At 47.5% G+C, this 18,584-nt stretch overlaps 1 protein-coding gene across 1 annotated transcript in view; it reads right to left on the bottom strand.

Annotated features, from left to right (window-relative positions):
- Window positions 1–18,166, bottom strand: part of ACOX2 (acyl-CoA oxidase 2) — a 39,449-nt gene extending 21,283 nt beyond the window's left edge. The window contains exons 1-8 of the mRNA XM_065407870.1: window positions 18,149–18,166; window positions 16,224–16,401; window positions 14,278–14,440; window positions 4,774–4,925; window positions 3,802–3,909; window positions 1,944–2,063; window positions 1,256–1,371; window positions 250–422 (exon numbers count right to left, since the gene is read on the bottom strand). Of these exons, the coding sequence (XP_065263942.1) occupies window positions 250–422; window positions 1,256–1,371; window positions 1,944–2,063; window positions 3,802–3,909; window positions 4,774–4,925; window positions 14,278–14,440; window positions 16,224–16,401; window positions 18,149–18,166 (1,028 nt within the window). The remainder of the gene's footprint in view (window positions 1–249; window positions 423–1,255; window positions 1,372–1,943; window positions 2,064–3,801; window positions 3,910–4,773; window positions 4,926–14,277; window positions 14,441–16,223; window positions 16,402–18,148) is intronic.
- Between the last annotated feature and the right edge of the window lie 418 nt (window positions 18,167–18,584).

Genomic DNA, 18,584 nt, shown 5'->3' with positions numbered 1-18,584 from the left:
AAACATAAAGCTTGGGTCTTATCTCAGACAATAATTGTGAATGGGATCTCCTAGGATTTGGCTGAAAAGCTGTTAGTGTAAATACCGATGGAAGATGTTGATTTCCTTCCTCAAATAGAAAGGTGAATAAACTGATGGCATGGTGATGAGATCACGTGTGAAAGGAGACAGGAATAAAGGCAGAAAATAGAGAAGGGGGGCACATTGTGACACTGCACCTGTCCCCCTTGTTTATCCACATGCCATTACCCCGGGTTCAACTTGGACTGCCGGCGAACCACCGAATATCTGATGGCGATGGTGCAGGCCTTCAACAGCATAGGTATAACTTCAGTCCAAAGAATCTGAACACGTGTTATGATCATGGTCAAGTAATTAATCTTATCGGACCCTTGTTTCATGTAGGTGCCATCTGGTAGAACCTAGACTTTGAAATACAGAGAAATAAAACAGCACCCATGGAGGGCAATAATTGGCTTCAGTAAAATAGATGGTTCTGTGGTCATTTTGTGTTGAGCAAAATGAACATGGAGCTAAATGTTCCAGTATATAAGGGATAAAGTACCCATTTTAAGATGCACATGCTCTTTCTTCTGCTGACACCAATATATTTTGCCTGCATCATAATTCTTATCTCAGCGGTTCCCAAACTGTGGGTTGTGACCCCCAAGCGGGGTCACTCCATCAGCGAATGAGGTCGTAGCAATCCTGCATGTGTGGAGGATACCATTTTACAAAATGGTATTCTCCACACGGCACAACCTCTCGCACACCGTACGTGTGAGGTCATGCTGCATGGAAGAGGCTATTTTGCTCTACAAAATGGCACCTTCCATGCAGCATGACTTCACACACACCCCGTGCGTGTGGGAGGTCACACTGTGCAGAGGATGCCATTTTGTAAAGCAACATGGCATCCTCCACGCAGCATGACTTTGCATGTACGGGGTGTGCAAGATCACGCTGCACAGAGGCTCCCATTTTTAAATGGCGTCCTCCATCCTGTCTGGGACTGCGGGAGGCAATACATCTGAAAATGGGATCATGCAGGGAAAATGTTTGGGAGCCGCTGCCTTAACCGCTAACGTGTGACTCCTGATGTACAGAGTACATTTAGGATACAGGTAAATACCCTCATCTACAATTCCCAGTGATTTCAATTGAAGTTGCATGCACATCTGAGTATAAAATTTTGCCATAAATCTAGATGTTATAGGATCTGCTTGAGGTGTTTGTAATTTAATGCATCACGTACCTGAGAGAATCTGCTCAGCATGTTTTCTCTAGGAATATTAATGTTCTGCAGCATGAGATAACCATTGTCAATGTGTTCAAAATTCATTTTGGGACCGATGTCTCCCACAATAACCCCTAAAGAATGGGAAAATGGATCCTGTTTACTTCCACTGGAACTTTATTTTTCTTAATACTTCAGTAGGTTTGTAGATCTAGCACAAGGTAAAATTCAACTCCCTGACCCTTCCCTTGAAGAAACCTCCCTCACACCATGGGGAAAATTAACTGAGTCCCAAAGGGCTGTCTGCCCACCTTACCTATCTACCGATTTATAGGTGCTGCCTGGAGAATAGGGTTTGAATGTTAATACCAAAAATGGTTACAGCAGCACACCTAGGAGCCTTGACATTTCACAATTGAAAGTAGATTTACGTTGAAGCTGCCAAAGGGCATTACCAATGATTCTTCAGTTAAAGGGCTTGGGGTATTTATAGCTATGCTGGGCCAATGTTTGACAATTGTAAGCATCGCTTGTGACCCCCCTGAAAATTCAGGAATATCTTTATAAGTACTTGGTCCTACATTGGGACAATTGTCCGGTGTCCAGGTAGGACTATTCACAATTCAGGCCCAGTGTTTAGAAAATATGTTGAGAGTGAACTAGACAAGGACACTGAAGCATCGCTGTAGGATCTGGAGTAAATTACCTGGTGCAGGTGAATGGTCACGAAGGCTGCGGATCTGCAGGATGAAGGCATGCAAACCGTAGCACTTTCCTTTAATATACAACTGGGCAAAAACCACAGCGTGGGTTGCTGATCTGCCCACTAGAAGGGGAAAGAATACCAGGTTTCTCTAAGATTAGATACAATAAATGCTTTTACAGTTAAATGCAGCAGACATTGGTTCTCTTTGATGTAACACATGGAGTAGTCGATAGTGAATGGTTCCTTGAGGAAGATGTGATCTAGTGGATTGAGCAGGGACCTTGGGAGCCAGGAAGTCCCTGAGAGGTTCTCCTAGCACTGTTCATTTTCTGGATTTTCTTGGGCAAATCACTTAATCCTCCTGCCTCAGTTTCCCTTTGAAATGAGGAGACTCATCTATGTAAATAGTTAATGCTCATGCAGGTCCTAGAATATTTAAGATGCTATTGGAGTGCTAAGTATTTTGTAGTAATTGCCTTGGGTTCTGCAGTTGTGTGTGGAATGTGCCATCCTCAAACCAAGGGGGGAACCTGAGACACTGGCTTGTGATTCTCTGCACTTCTGTAGCTTTCCAGACATTAGCGAATTTGGCCTCTCAACACCCTGCAGAGGGGGTACTGTGTGTGTTAGCCCAGTGTCGCAGGTAAGGAAACAAGCACAAGAAATGAATGTCCTGATCCCACAGCTCCTGGTTCCATCCTTCTCTGTAACCAGAAAACTATTCCTTCCTTCCTTCCTTCCTTCTGCATGCGGACTGAGGGGACAAAGCCTGGTCCTTTCGCTGGTTTCTAATTTCTAAAGGTACTTTGGGAAAGCCTGCCACCTACTGGTAGCAAACTGATCGCAGGGTTCATTGTGATCCGTGAGTACCTACGCAGGGAGAATACTTGTGGTATTGGGGACTGTGGCTGTCAGGGCTGAGCTTCTCAGACAGATGCTGGTGAAGCTCTTGTTAAACACCGTCAGTTGGAACTGGACACAGAATAAAGCAGAGCTCTTGCAAGCACCTTAAGCATTGAGTGATCACTGCACACCACTGGAGGGAGCTCTTTGCTACAGCAGGCAAAGGGTCTGCATTTCCACACTGCATTTGGAGGAGTGCTTGCAGCATGTGTAGATGTACCCGAGCTAGCAAGAGTATCAACAGCAGTGACACCATGGCACCGCAGAGTAGCCAACCAAGTGAGTACCCAGGGTCCCAGGCAGGATGGAACTGCCCATGCTGCAGCCCATGTTACCGCAGCTTCCCAAATGTGCTAGGTTAAAGCTACTTGAGCTGTGTCTACACATGCTGCAATCACATCTCCAGTTGCAGTGTAGACTTACCCAAAGGCTTAACAAGATCCAGTCACTGGAAGTAGAAGCTAGACATGTTTAATTGGAGAGAGGGTGAAATGTTTAACAGTGGGGGATAATTAACCTGTGGAACAACTTCTCAACGGGGGTGATAAATTCACTATCACTTGAGTCTTTAAATTGAGACTGGAAGTAACTCCAAGATCTGCTTTAGTTCAACCACAAGTCACTGGGCTCGTAGTGTCACTTGGAGCAGAGCAGAATGACTCCCTGCATAGCAGGAGTCACTGGGTGGGTGTCTCTGGCCTCTGTTGTGCAGGAGGTCAGTCTAGATGATCTTAATGGTCCATTTTGACTTTTAAATATATGAATAAATATTTACAACACGTGGCTCACCCAGTCACAAAGCTCAGCTTTAAAATGTAATCCCAATATGTTTTAGGGGGCAAGCAAAGGCAGCCTTGACACCCACATGACGAGTTAAGTTGGGCAGCGGGAAGGGATAGTGACTGAACGGTGCAGACTAGGAACACTAGAGTGTAATTCTGAGTTTGGTACTTACAGTCTCCAGGCCACCACTTCATTGAAGAGATCTTTGGTGTATTCAGTGTAAATTCCTGAGTGGAAATGTCAAAAATCGCTGTTGTCTCCAAACCCCGAAGAAATGTCCCTGCACAAAGATAAATGGACATAATCCCTCAGTATGTCAGAAGGGTCATCTGAGAGACAGACACCCCGTCCTCGAGGCCTCACTGCAGAAAAGTGACACTGGACCTCTGGTAGATCGTTAGCTCCCCCTTCCTACCAGGCCCTTTCCTCTCTGAGAAGGATCTGCAAGAGATTGTGCATTCAGTGCAGGCTCTTGCAGCTCTTGGCTGGGCCCAACCTGTAGGCTTCTGGAGTTTTTTTACACTACAGTTTTTCCTTAAGTTAAGTTTGCCACTTAACTTGCAGTAGTTACACCTTTCTGGAAGCTAGTACGGACACTCCCCAAATGTTTGTGGTTTACTCTCTGGTGAGTGCTACCCTAAAACCCATCTTCCAGGCGCATCTACCCTTGATGCAACCTGGCAAATCCCTCTCCCAGGAATAGAAAATGTAGAACCAAATATATCCTCCCAACCAACTCCCGGGATGAGGGTGCCCCTCTTGGATCCCAGTTTTCTGGCATCCAAGTCTTCCCCTTCCACCACTTGAACTTTTCAGAATCAAAAAGCAAAACTCAGCTTCCAGCAGACTTTCTCTGACACTCATTTTTTCCCTGCCATCTCTATAAAGCGAGAGAAGCTTTTCCTCTTCCTTTGGGACTCTCATGCAATCCACAGATGAACAGCTCCACAACCGCTAAACTCAAGTCTCTGAAATGTTTTGGGTGGGAGCAGCTCATTTCCCCAAAAGGTGCCTCACGTTGTAAACAATCTTCAGACATATCCTAAGATGAAGTCCATGAGGCTGAGCCAGTTTACACCAATTGTAACATCTGGGCCAGTGTTTTTCTTCCTAAGGAAATGCTACATTTTCTCTGTAGACTTACCATGTCCCAATTCAGTCTGAGCATAGGTTCCTATAATGTGGTATTTGTCAGCAAGTGGGATCCACTTGGCAATCTGTTCATCTGTTCCCAGGGCCAAGATACTGTTCTTAAAGACTCGGTGGACGTTAAATGCTAGGTCTCCTCCAATTGCCCTGGAAGGAACGTATGGACAGTATTCTGCATGAGTGCTCGTTCCAAGAATATTGTTAATGCAACAGTGCAAATGCATAAGGTATTTTAAACCATCTTCAGCACATACCAGTTCTGAGTTCCCATTGTTACTGATCTTTTGAATTAATTTTGTAACATAACGCATCTACACAGGAAGTGCGAGAAAAATAATCCTTCAAAGCTGGTTCCGTTTGGTCTTTAATAGCATACCTTGCTTGAGAGTCATTTGTTTGATAATTACACCTCCCTTGTCTTTTAATTGGCAATGTGGAAAGGTGTTCTCTCTCTTTTCGGATCAGCTTAGTAGTATTGAATTGAGATTCTAAAAAACACCATCCAACCCCTAAACTTTCTTTGATTTTTATTAACCCTTTCTTCTCTTTTCCCCCTTTCATCTTTCCTCTTCCTTCTATTTAAATCACAATCAAAAACATCACTGATTTTAGCTGGAACGGACTGAACTGCATCCGCTGTCACTTAGGACTTAGACAACTTTGAACTTACCTAATTTAAAAAAAAAAATGTCTAATCAGTTCCTCTGATGACATGCCAGCCGGCTCAACTGCATGGTGCCATCCCAGAATGGCACATTCTGAAGTTCCGCAGTCCATAGGAACTTAGATAATGTCATTTCAGTAGCACATGGTGAAAATTTCTCTCTTGTAAAATATTTAATTTTTTTTTTATAAAATAGAAACAGTGAGAAGAGGTAGAAGGAGTCTGAAATACCTTCCTTCTGGAAAAAAGAATGAGGAGTACTTTTCCATGGGTCCGTATCCCCGATAATGTCACGGCAAACCTGGTGGCTGAACTTTGTGACTTTTTCCTCACCCACAACTATTTCACATTTGGGGACAATATATACCTTCAAGGCAGCGGCACTGCTATTGGTACCCGCATGGCCCCACAGTACGCCAACATTTTTATGGCTGACTTAGAACAATGCTTCCTCAGCTCTCGTCCCCTAACGCCCCTACTCTACTTGTGCTACATTGATGACATCTTCATCATCTGGACCCGTGGAAAAGAAGCCCCTGAGGAATTCCACCAAGATTTCAACAATTTCCATCCCACCATCAACCTCAGCCTGGACCACTCCACACAAGAGGTCCACTTCCTAGACACTACAGTGCTAATAAGCGATGGTCACATAAACACCATCCTATACCGGAAACCTACTGACCGCTATACTTACCTACATGCCTCCAGCTTTCATCCAGGACACACCACACGATCCATTGTCTACAGCCAAGCTCTAAGATACAACCGCATTTGCTCCAACCCCTCAGACAGAGACAAACACCTACAGGATCTCTATCAAGCATTCCTACAACTACAATACCCACCTGGGGAAGTGAAGGAACAGATCGACAGAGCCAGACGAGTACCCAGAAGTCACCTACTACAGGACAGGCCCAACAAAGAAAGTAACAGAACGCCACTAGCCGTCACCTTCAGCCCCCAACTAAAACCTCTCCAGCGCATCATCAAGGATCTACAACCTATCCTGAAGGACGATCCCTCACTCTCAAAGATCTTGGGAGACAGGCCAGTCCTTGCTTATAGACAGCCCCCAAACCTGAAGCAAATACTCACCAGCAACCACACAACAAAAACACTAACCCAGGAACCTATCCTTGCAACAAAGCCCGTTGACAACTCTGTCTGCATATCTATTCAAGGGACACCATCATAGGACCTAATCACATCAGCCACACCATCAGAGGCTTGTTCACCTGCACATCTACCAATGTGATATATGCCATCATGTGCCAGCAATGCCCCTCTGCCATGTACATTGGCCAAACCGGACAGTCTCTATGTAAAAGAATAAATGGACACAAATCAGATGTCAAGAATTATAACATTCAAAAACCAGTTGGAGAACACTTCAATCTCCCTGGTCACTAGATTACAGACCTAAAAGTCGCAATATTACAACAACAAAAACTTCAGAAACAGACTCCAATGAGAGACAGCTGAATTGGAATTAATTTGCAAATTGGACACCATTAAATTAGGCTTGAATAAAGACTGGGAGTGGATGGGTCATTACACAAAGTAAAAACTATTTCCCCATGCTAATTTTTTCCCCCTACTGTTACTCACACCTTCTTGTCAACTGTTGGAAATGGGCCACCCTGATTATCACTACAAAAGTTTTTTTTCTCCTGCTGATAATAGCCCACCTTAATTGATTACTCTCATTATAGTTGGTATGGCAACACCCATTTTTTCATGTTCTCTGTGTATATATAACTTCCTACTGTATTTTCCACTGCATGCATCCGATGAAGTGGGTTCTAGCCCACGAAAGCTTATGCTCAAATAAATTTGTTAGTCTCTAAGGTGCCACAAGTACTCCTGTTCTTTTTGCTGACTAACACAGCTACCACGCTGAAACCTTCCTTCTGGAGTTTCTCCTTCTGCATAGAAGGTAGCTCACCTTTTGTCACATGTAGAAATCTTTGCTCAGTGGAGCTGATTGATCAGAACTATCTCCTTAGATCAGGGTCCTTAACGCGGTGCCTGTGGGGCGTCTAAGTGCACCCACGTACTGGCCAGCGGACGAGCATCTGCCAAAATGCCGCCGAGAAGCAGCGTCATCCAGATGCGTCACCGCCGAAATGCCGCCGATTGACGTTGCTGCTTGTCGGTGGCATTTTGGCGGATGCTCGTCCACCGCCACGGTCCTCCGTGGCTCGTCGTCTGGCGTCCGCCCGATGAAAAAGGTTGGGGACCACTGCCTTAGATTATTTGCACCCCCTTGTTTTACTGCAGTGCCACCAGAGGCACGTCTGTTAAAAACTGATGGACACCTGTTCTCTTTAATAAATGATCATCCCCTTCCTGTTATACAGGACCTCGGAGAGCTTCACGATCACCTAGGGTGGGAGGTGAGGGGGGGAGAAATGTGTGTAAGGGAATGCTTGAAGGAAGATTGCACAGCACAGCAGTGATGCACTCTTTAGCTAGCTAGCTAGGAATATACATTATTAAAAATGAATTTTCAAAACAGTTTTTAGAGATACTTGCCACTGTTTCACTATCTCCCACACTGTGAGGCACTGGGCTCTTTGCAGAACTTGCCAAGTGATTATAACTGAGATGCAGGCCAGGGACTCGGTCCTCCTGCAAGGCACTCTGTGTTCCGGCCCTGTTTCAACAAAGCACTTATGCACACGCTTAACTGGAAGCACATGACTAGTCCCATTGATGTCAATGGGGAAAGGGGCTGATGAAAGCAGGTATGGTGGGTGTGACGTTGTGCAGTCTATATGGTTTTAGAAAAATATGGTAAAAAGTGAATATAACGTAACTGGGATATGCTTCATGCAAAAGGTCTCTTGTAAGGTATCATTATGAGCTTTGTAATCTACTGAGTGTGATCATCCTATTTGTAGAAATGTACCAGTCTTGTATCTAAAACTAGAAATATAAAATACAACTCTGAGGGCCTATTGTAATTATGTAAAGTGTGGGCCATTAATGATGGTTTGGAATCTTGATGACTCCCATTGTCTGCAGATGGCTGTATTTACCTGTGAGTCTTCCTGTATATGTGCGTGCTGGCAAGTGAGGCCTTGGCTACACTTGCCGATGTACAGCGCTGTGAGTTAAACCTGACTTCGTGCAGCTGAGTAGGGAAAGCGCTGCACTCTGTCCACACTGACAGCTGCCCAGCGCACTGTCGTGGCCACATTTGCGGCAATTGCAGCGCTGTTGGGAGCGGTGCATTATGGGCAGCTATCCCACAGAGCACCATTTCCCATTCTGGCGCCGTGGGTTGTGGGAAGGGGGCGTGGGTGCGGGGGATTCTGGGTCCTGTCCCAACGCCCCGTCATACATCGCTTCGCATCCCAGAAATCCCTTTGTTTCCGTCCACCTTTGGCGCCATCTTTCAACGGTTTCAGAGTGCAGCGCAATCTGTCTGCGGGAAATGGAGTCCGAACTGCTGAGGCGTATGCTGACGAGTCTCGCCAGCACGTCACGTTTGGCAGTCGAACTATTCCTTAAGATCCAAAGTGACAGTGAGAGTGAGGGTGAGGAGTCCGACGATGCTATCGAGCCGCGTAACGCGTACGATACGAAATTGCTTGTGGCATTCACGGACATGCTCAGCACCGTGGAACGCCGCTTTTGGGCTTGGGAAACAAGCACCGAGTGGTGGGATCACATCGTCATGGAAGTCTGGGATGACGAGCAGTGGCTGCAGAACTTTCGGATGAGAAAAGCCACTTTCATGGGACTGTGTGAGGAGCTCGCCCCCACCCTGCGGCGCAAGGACACGAGATTTGAGAGCTGCCCTGCCAGTGAAGAAGCGGGTGGCTATTGCAATCTGGAAGCTGGCAACTCCAGACAGCTACCGGTCGGTCGCAAACCAGTTTGGAGTGGGAAAGTCGACCGTTGGAATCGTGTTGATGCAAGTTTGCAAGGCCATTAATCGCATCCTACTCAGAAGAACCGTGACTCTGGGTAACGTGGAGGAAATAGTGGATGGCTTTGCACAAATGGGGTTCCCTAACTGTGGAGGGGCGATAGATGGGACGCACATTCCTATTCTGGCACCACCCCACCTAGGATCCGAGTACGTTAATCGGAAGGGGTATTTCTCTATGGTTCTCCAGGCGCTTGTGGATCACCGTAGGCGTTTCATTGACATTAACACAGGCTGGCCCGGAAAGGTGCATGACGCACGCATCTTTAGGAACACTTGGCTGTTCAGGAAGATGCAGGCCGGGACTTTTTCCCCAGAGCGGAAGATCATGGTAGGGGAAGTTGAAATGCCCATTGTGATCCTTGGAGATCCCGCTTACCCGTTAATGCCGTGGCTCATGAAACCCTACACAGGGAGACTTGACAGCAGCAAGGAACGGTTCAACTACAGGCTGAGCCGGTGCCGAATGACTGTGGAGTGTGCCTTTGGCTGTTTAAAGGGCCGCTGGCGATCTCTGTATGGGAAGCTGGACTTGGCTGAAAACAGCATCCCCGCGGTTATATCTGCGTGCTGTGCCCTCCATAATATTTGTGAAGGGAAGGGTGAAAGCTTCACTCAGGCATGGACCTCCGAGGTTCAACACCTGGAGGCTGAATTTGCACAGCCAGAGAGCAGGGCTATTACAGGGGCCCAGCGCGGGGCTGCAAGGATTAGGGATGCCTTGAGGGAGCAATTTGAGGCTGAAAACCAGCAGTGATATCTGGTGCCCTGCACGGGAGTGAAGTGCAGTAGTTCCAATCTTTAGGAATCAGTGTCTGCTTAGCAGACAAGCAGACTTGCAGTGCCTGTTTAGTTCCTGGGCTAAGGAGTCTTTTACTTTATGCAATAATAAAGAATGTTTTCAAAGCCAAAGAATCCATTTATTGAAAAGAAAAAAAAATTATTTATTGAAAAGAAACAAGGGGGTGGAGTGGGGAATGGTACAATCACAGATTCGCGTATGTCCTGTCTGGTGTGCTGTGCAGTGAGTGCTGCACTTCAGGACAGCTATACTGTATGGTGATGGGGGTTGAGTGCAGAGGGTAAGGGTCGTGGTTTTCAGGGCTGGGTGGTGAAGATACTGGTGTTGGAGGCAGCGGGTGGCGTGAAGAACACGGAAGTTGGGGAAAGTGGGTTGGAGGTGACCGTGGGGCACAACGGAAAGAGTTTTGGGACAAGGGCTGTAGGGGGGGGTGGCGTTTGCGGTACTGCTCCTCTTTCTGCATGGCTACCAGCTCCTGGATAGCATCTGCTTGGCGCTCCAGGATGCTTATGAGCCTATCAGTGCTTTGCTGCCAGTGCGCGGTGCTTTGCCGCCGGTGCGCTGCATTTTCCTGGCGGATCCTGCTTTCTCTCTCCCTCTAGTCCTGTGCTTTCTCATTCTCTTTAATAGATTGCCGCATCACTTCTTGCAGCATGTCTTCTTTGCTTTTTCGCGGTCTCTTCCTGAGTCTTTGCAGTCTCTGAGCAGGCGATAAGAGGGACGGCTGAGGTCTCAAGGTTGATGCAGCTGTATAGGCAAAATGCAACATTTAACAGAGGCAGCATTGTTCATACCAGACAGAGTAATGATCCCCCCCGCACTTAAGGAGTAGAAAACACACAGGGTCTACACAATAGCATAATTTTCCCGTCCGAAACAGAGCGCACACATCCCACGGGAGCCTCACAATGGTGAGTAAGGGGGACTGATTGTTTCAGGGCTGCACTGTCCTCTGGGTTTCTGTGCCTTGGGGAGAGCCAACAGCTTCAGGGGGCACCTACACTGAACACTGTCCCAACATTTTCCACAGGAGTTCGTCCTGGATGATATCTCGCTGCTGAGGGTGACCTGGGAAGCAAGGGAGGGTATTCTACTGCAATGCGGCTTCCGCCCTGGCCCATATGCAGCTTGCCTGTGTGCAGCAATGGTCCCCCCTCCCCTCGCGGCACAGTGGCGCGGACACGTTAGCCTGGCTGGGACAAGGACCACGGCGGCTCTCCTGATAAACCTGCGCAAACGCATTGCACACGTTCTGGATGAGACATTCGAGGAGATTACCGAGGCCAATTACCGCGATGTGATAAACCACATCAATGCACTATTCCGCATCTAGGCATGCATGCCTAACCCTCCTCTCCCAAAGAGCCCGCACCGAAAAAATTCCTTCCCGAAAAAAGAACCTGCTTACCGGGAACCTGCTCTTCTGTTTGTCCTCCACCAAGTACCGGCCGCTGCGACTGGCTACCTTCCTCCTGGCTCGAGAAGAGCTCCTGGCTACATGGCTGCAGGGATTCCGGGGTGTCTCCATCAGGCCCACCACCATCACTCCCGTTTTCCTCCTCCTTCTCCTCCTCCTTCTCCTCCTCCCCCCCACCGGCTCTGAAGTGTCCACGGTGGTGCTCGGAGTGGAGGTGGGGTTAACCCCAAGTATCGCATCCAGCTCTTTGTAGAATCGGCAGGTTGCGAGGGGAGCACCCGAGTGGCCGTTTGCATCGCGGGCTTTGCGTTAGGCACTCCGCAGCTCCTTCACTTTAATCCTGCACTGCAGGGCGTCCCGGTCATGGCCCCTTTCCATCATGTCCTTTGATACCTTCCCGAAGGTATCGTAATTCCTACGGCTGGAGCGCAGCTGGGACCTTACAGCTTCCTCCCCCCCAACACTGATGAGGTCCAGCAACCCGCCATTGCTCCATGCTGGGGCTCGCTTGGTGCGTGGAGGCATGGTCACCTGGAAAGATTCGCTGATAGCACTCCACGCCACGCTGGGCTGAGCAAACAGGAAGGGGATTTTTAAAATTCCCGGGGAATGTAAAGGGTCGGTCACATGGTTGGTTACCTGAGGCCAGGGCAATAGAGTTTGAACTGACGACCAGAGTGGCTAGAACAGGCATTGTGGGATACTGCCGAATAATTCTGGAGGCCATTCACAGCGCATTGGGCGGCCACACTGGCGCCGCAGCGCTGCAGCGGCAGCGCTGCACTTGCTATTCCTCTCGGAGAGGTGGAGTACATGCAGCGCTGCAACCACGGAGATACAGCGCTGCAAATGCCTTGCCAGTGTGGATGGGGAGTGAGTTACAGCGCTGGGGGCGGCTTTACAGCGCTGCAACTCGCAAGTGTAGCCAAGGCCTGAGTAATGAAGTCTTGCAGTGACATGTGATCATGTCACCTGAACTGGAATCCATCTTTAACCTGGTGCTTTTCCAGTGTGGGGGGGGGGGGGTGGAAACCCAGAGGGACAAAGGGTTCCCGCCTTATGCAAAAGATATATAAAGGGGTGGAAGAGAACAGAGAGGGAGAGAGGAGCCATCATGAAGAATCCCCTAGCTATCACCTGAGCTGGAACAAGAGCTGTACCAGGGGAAAGAATTGTGCCCAGGCCTGGAAGGTGTCCAGTCTGAGAAAAACTTACTGAAGCATCTCTGAGGGTGAGATTATCTGTATTTAGTTTGATTAGACATAGATTTGCGCATTTTATTTTATTTTGCTTGGTGATTTACTTTGTTCTGTCTGTTACTACTTTGAACCACTTAAATCCTACTGTCTGTATTTAATAAAATCACTTTTTATTTAGTAATTTACTCAGAGTATGTATTAATACCTGGGGGAGCAAACAACTGTGCATATCTCTCTATCAGTGTTATAGAGGGCGAACAATTTATGAGTTTGCCCTGCATAAGCTTTATGCAGGGTAAAACGGATTTATTTGGGTTTAGGCCCCATTGGGAGTTGGGCATCTGAGTGCTAAAGACAAGCATCTGAGTGCTAAAGACAAGCACACTCCTGTGAGCTGTTTTCAGGTAAATTTGCAGCCTTGGGACAAGTGATTCAGACCCTGGGTCTGTGTTAGAGCAGACTGGAGTGTCTGGCTCAGCAAGACAGGGTGCTGGAGTCCTGAGCTGGCAGGGAAAACAGAAGCAGGGGTAGTCTTTGCACATCGGGTGGCAGCTCCCAAGGGGGTTTCTGTGATCCAACCCGTCACAGTGGGTATCATAAGAGTGCGATTGGCTATTTTCTGGTTTGGGGAAAGCCGCTGGTTATTTTGTCATTGCATTTAAAAATGATATCAAAGGCGCCTAGAGCCCAGGATAGCAGCTTTCCCCCTTTATGCATATAACTAAATAAATACACGAACCAAACTTTTTTTTATTAAAAAACTGAACTTCTCCAACAGCTTTGTAAATTCCCTGCCTTTTTCATGAATTCAAAAGCTGAGCTGCAGTGACTGTTTGCAAACCACATCGTCAGATTGTCATACTACTGGCCTTTCATTTGAGTAGCGTTTTATCATATGGAAGAGACTTAAAAAATTCAGTTGGGGCGGCATTCTCTGTCTTCAGCTGCGGGGATGAGAACTTTTCATGGGGAATTGGAGTTATCGTTCCGGGTCTCATGCCACCACCTCACTGGTAAACGCTTACCTTCCACTCTCACATTTTAACTCGGAATTTTTAACGTGTTTCTGGTTGTCCTGGTGGATTGTTTAAAAGGACCACGTGAGTTGGGAGCCCGGCCTGAGTTCGTCCAGGCCGCATCTGTCTTCACAAGCAGCACTCGAGGGAAGGGTGTGTGTGTGAAAGGACAGTGGGAGGAAGCTGGATCAACTGTCATTTCCAGCGTGCTGAGTCACGTTTATTACTCTGCAGGAGCAGCTGTGCTACTTCTTGAATGGTTCCCTTGCAGTTTTATACCAATGTTTTTCTTTTCTCCCAGGCACAGGGCTAAAGTAAGAATCTGTAGCATGCTTGTGGGGGAACCCCTGTTAATCAGTCCATTAACAGTTGCAGCCTCCAGCCTCTTAACTGGGGGAGGGGTGATTTAAGCAGATTTTTTTTTTAAAGAAAAATAATATTAACAATACTAAAGCCATTACCTGTAGCAGTACTTAATTTCAGGCCCGTCTTCAGTCCATCCCATTTGATGCATCTTCTCCTTGAGGTACACAGCTTTTCTGACTGCTGCTTCATACCTCTCATTCTGGCTCTGGAAGTATTGGTTTTCTCTGCTAAAGCCAGGGTCGCTGTGGATAACTGCCTCTGTAGAACAGAACAGGAGAGCTCACTCTGTGGGAGTACAGCTTGGGGTGCCGCTGCCGCAGTATGATCAGTCTCTCAGCAAACCCTGAGCCACGGAAAGCTTTACCACGGTGGTGGCTGGCCACAGGGCAAGCCTCACCTGGCACAGGTCTCTGCAGACAGCCCTAGTCCCAGCCTCTATTTCAGGTGAGGCAGAGCTATGTGATCTACACAGGCAAGGATTCAACCTGATCAAACCCACAGAATCCCCCTCTTCCCTTCACAGCTTAATGTTAGTGATCGGTTTTCCAGCCCTCCTTAGCATGACAAGGCCAGAAACCTCCTCCAGACCACACGTGCTCCTGCTCTGGCCCCCTCCTTGGCATTGGCACGGCTACAGGCTTTGTTTGTAGCCGGGCTACCTCCAGAGTCCTGTCTACTTGGTGAGTACAAGCGGTATGGTAACCTAGTCATGACATGCTCGTTTGGCAGGGCTACCACACAGCATTGTATTGTGTCCACACAGCAGGTGTTTCATAACACAGCCAGGTATCCTGCCCACCCGTACCATGCTACTTTACTGTCTTTGTACCAGTGCATCCTGGGACTATCCTGGCTGTTGTCCCATACTGACTCAGCGGGGGACATGTGCATCATGTGGAGCAATGTACTCTGGATACCCTGCTGCATAGAGAGCTGGCCCGGGAGGAAGGACCAGCCAAATCAGTTACACACGTGTAGTTAGGAAGTGTAACAGTCAGGGGGAGAACAGGGGTCTGAACCCCAAAGAATAAGCAATTGAATCAACTGGTTGCACAATATGTTGAGTATGGTCTTTTATGAAAGCTTGTAATGTTCTGAACTTGATGGTCATTGTGAAATATGTATACAGACTGGGGTTATGAATCTGTGACCTTTAGTACAATTTTGAATGCACCTCCCAACCGATAAAACTGCAGAGAGGAGCCAGCCAGAGACCTGAAGCAGCTAAAGCAGGGACCCTTGGACATTCAGAGAACTATCGGCCGTTTGGACTGGACTGTCTCTGCTCTGTGCTGACTGGCTGTTTGCTCCAACCCTCTCCCTTGCTGTCGCTGCATCTCAGCTTTCCCTCCACAGCTGCCCCTTTTACCCACCACTCTTCTCACAAAAATCATGGAACAACCATGCTCCCTGGCCACCGGGGAGGGGGATCCTTGGAGCTCCCTGGCTGCTGGGGAGGGGGCAGGGGGATCCCTGGAACTCCCCCGCTGCTGGGGGGTGAGCAGGGGGACACTGGAGCTCTGAGCCCCTACGGGTGGTGGGGGCTCCAGAGCTCCCAGCCACCCCGCAGCTGCCTGGCCCCTTCCCATTTTGTCATGGATATTTTTAGTAAAAGTCAGGGACAGGTCACAGGCAATAAAGAAAAAAATCACAGAAGCCGTGACCCGTCCCTGACTTTTACTAAAAATATCCATGACAAAATTTTAACTTTAATTATATGTTTTGCCGAATTTATTGCACCCTATGAAGTCACCCAGAGATCTGGAGGAGGAAAAGTGGGGCAAAAAGTTTGGTGTAAATTTTGTGTAGCTCCAGTGGCGTTAGGCTGACTTACATCAGCTGAGAATCCTGGGCTCAAGCCTCTCTCTTTCTAAAAGCCCCTTATGACATTTTCTTTGCTTTAATTTTTTATTGCTTGATCTGAGGAGAAGGTTCCTCACTGGATATAAGAGTCACCACTGCAGAGAAGAACCAGACATAACAAGGACATGGAAGTGTCTCTCTCATCCAGGAAGCATCAAGGTTTTTAAAGCCCACTCACCCACTGCCCTCCGTGTCCTGGTGTTGTCAGCACCTCCATCCAATATGGCAGTGAGCCTCTCCACGCTGAAGGAGGCAGTCTGCCTTTCAGCTTCAAGGTCGGGATTCACATCTCTGCTACCAGAGCTCCTGAAATAGCCACTCCTGTTCCACTGGGCCATCTGAGATTGCTGGAAGCCCTGAGAACAGATGGTGAATTAGTCTGTCAGCCCTCGAAAACCCAGGTGAGCATCCCCTATGGCAGCATTTTCATTAGCTACTTGCAAGTCTAGAGCTGGTCTTACAAGGAGGATGAATTCTGCTTAGTCCAGAGGACTGATGCTATTTTGCTGGATTTTTCTGATAATGTGGTGTTTTGTGCAACCAAAAGAACTGTAAAAGCACCAGCTGATTGGTTTCCACTAAGCAGACACTAACTCAGCCTGGCAAAATCCTACGTGTGCAGGGCAGACACTTTCTTTCCCCCCCTATGAATTGGCAAATAGAATACTGTGCGTTTTCTGTCACTGGCATCCATCATCAACACAAAAGGTGCGGGAGTAGATATTGTCCCCAGGCAGGTAAATTTTCATGACAATTTAATAGAATATGTGGATCTGCATGACTGCTTACACCCCACCATATGGCAGCATAGAATGCTCATGTTTAGGGCACTTGATGGCACATGGTCATCTTGGATTAGGACTCAAAATGTAAGTTTAAGGAAAGCGATTCTTGTTACGTTTTACTTAAAATTTCCTATCAAAACTACTCTTCCTTCACCATCCCCCATTCTAAATGTGCCTGGGAGTGTTTACACCCCAAACATTGCAACATTGCAGGGGAATGCATAGGCATGTGTGAACACAAACAAGTGACCTGATTTCGACTGCTCCCACAGATCCAGTTGCAGGCCTGCAGCTAGAGTGCATACACTGTATAGCAATTTGAAAAGTTCCCTCTACACGACCACAACATATCCGAAGCATACTCACAATTCCGCCTTTTCACGTTGAACATAAAAAAAGGCCATAAACAATCTCTTACCTTAAAACAGAAGTTCTTCCCTTAAAACTATTCCACTCCTCTTTCTGGTTAAAGTCAGGGGGATAAAAGGTCGTTAGGTTTTGCTTTTTATCTGGTTAACGCCCCCATCCAACATGTTGCTTATTAACCCTGACAGGTAATGACTGAGCGAGAAGTAGGCTTCCTGACTACTTAACACAATTAAGCACAGTTGTAGCTGGGACACTTTTTTTTTTTTTTTTTTAACGAGATGCATGTGTTGATAGTACTTTAATTTTGGATTGAGATTAAGCTGTTTAGCAGAGTTGCTGAAAAATAAGGATTTCATGACTGCAGAATCATTTAACTCAAGGGAAAGGAGAGGAAAATAGAATACGCTCTTTCAATTAATTGCAGTTATTCTCCCAGACACTCTCTAGTTCAACCACATGTGACTGATGTAGGAATCACTTGGTGAAATTCTATATCCTGTGCTGTCAGGAGGTCAGACTACATGATCCTAATGATCCCTTCTGGCTTTAAAATCTGTCTACACTTAACCGTAATTCTACCCAAACGTACAATTCTATTGCTGAGTAAAAGGACCCCGTTCAGCCGGAGTTGATGAACGAGGTTGTCTGGCTTCATACACCTATCTGTCATTCCTAGTTATTTCAATGTTGGAAGCCCTTTGCAAGACGTATCGTAACACCTGGCATGATCTTAAGGCATTGAATTCAGGGTCTGCCTGTTATCGTCTAGGCATAGAAACATTGCTCAAACCAGAGCAGCCCAATAAAACCAATGCAATCGACTGCCCTGGCTGTACAGTGAAAAGCGAATGTGGCAGCTTAGAGGTACCCAGTAACCTTCAGCTTCATGCTCCTACTTTGGTTTAGCTGCACTTCATTCACCGGGGCGAACACACACACACTCCCTTACCTTCCCCTTGGCAGCCATTAGAAGGGAAAGTGGCACCTCCAGTCCAGTCCCAACTTCCTCAGCAGCTGACTGCAAACTCCATTCCCCAGGACTCGCCCTGTCATTAACTCCTTGTTGTGCAGTGCACACTGGCTGCCGTGCACCACCACTGACCTCTAGTGGGTGGCTCGTCACACTTGCTCCAGTGGTGTCAGAACACGACTGCAGAGAACAGAACGGCTGATCCCAAGAGCTCACAACCCAGGCGTCTCCCCCCCAAAACACCAGGCGGTTGATTTTTAAAAATGGTTTTGTTTTTGGTCGGCCTGCTGAGTATTCACCCCTTGGGGGACACCCCAGCCCTGCAACGTGTGTGGGTGTGAGATCGTTTTGGGGTGGAAATTCAATGTAAATGCACGCACACAAACACAGGCCTGCTCCTTAGCCGCTTGGCAGG

Source organism: Emys orbicularis, chromosome 7, assembly GCF_028017835.1.
Source record: "Emys orbicularis isolate rEmyOrb1 chromosome 7, rEmyOrb1.hap1, whole genome shotgun sequence".
Taxonomy (NCBI): Eukaryota; Metazoa; Chordata; order Testudines; family Emydidae; genus Emys; species Emys orbicularis.
The sequence above is the reverse complement of the archived record's forward strand: the minus strand, read 5'-3'. Positions and strand labels throughout refer to the sequence as shown.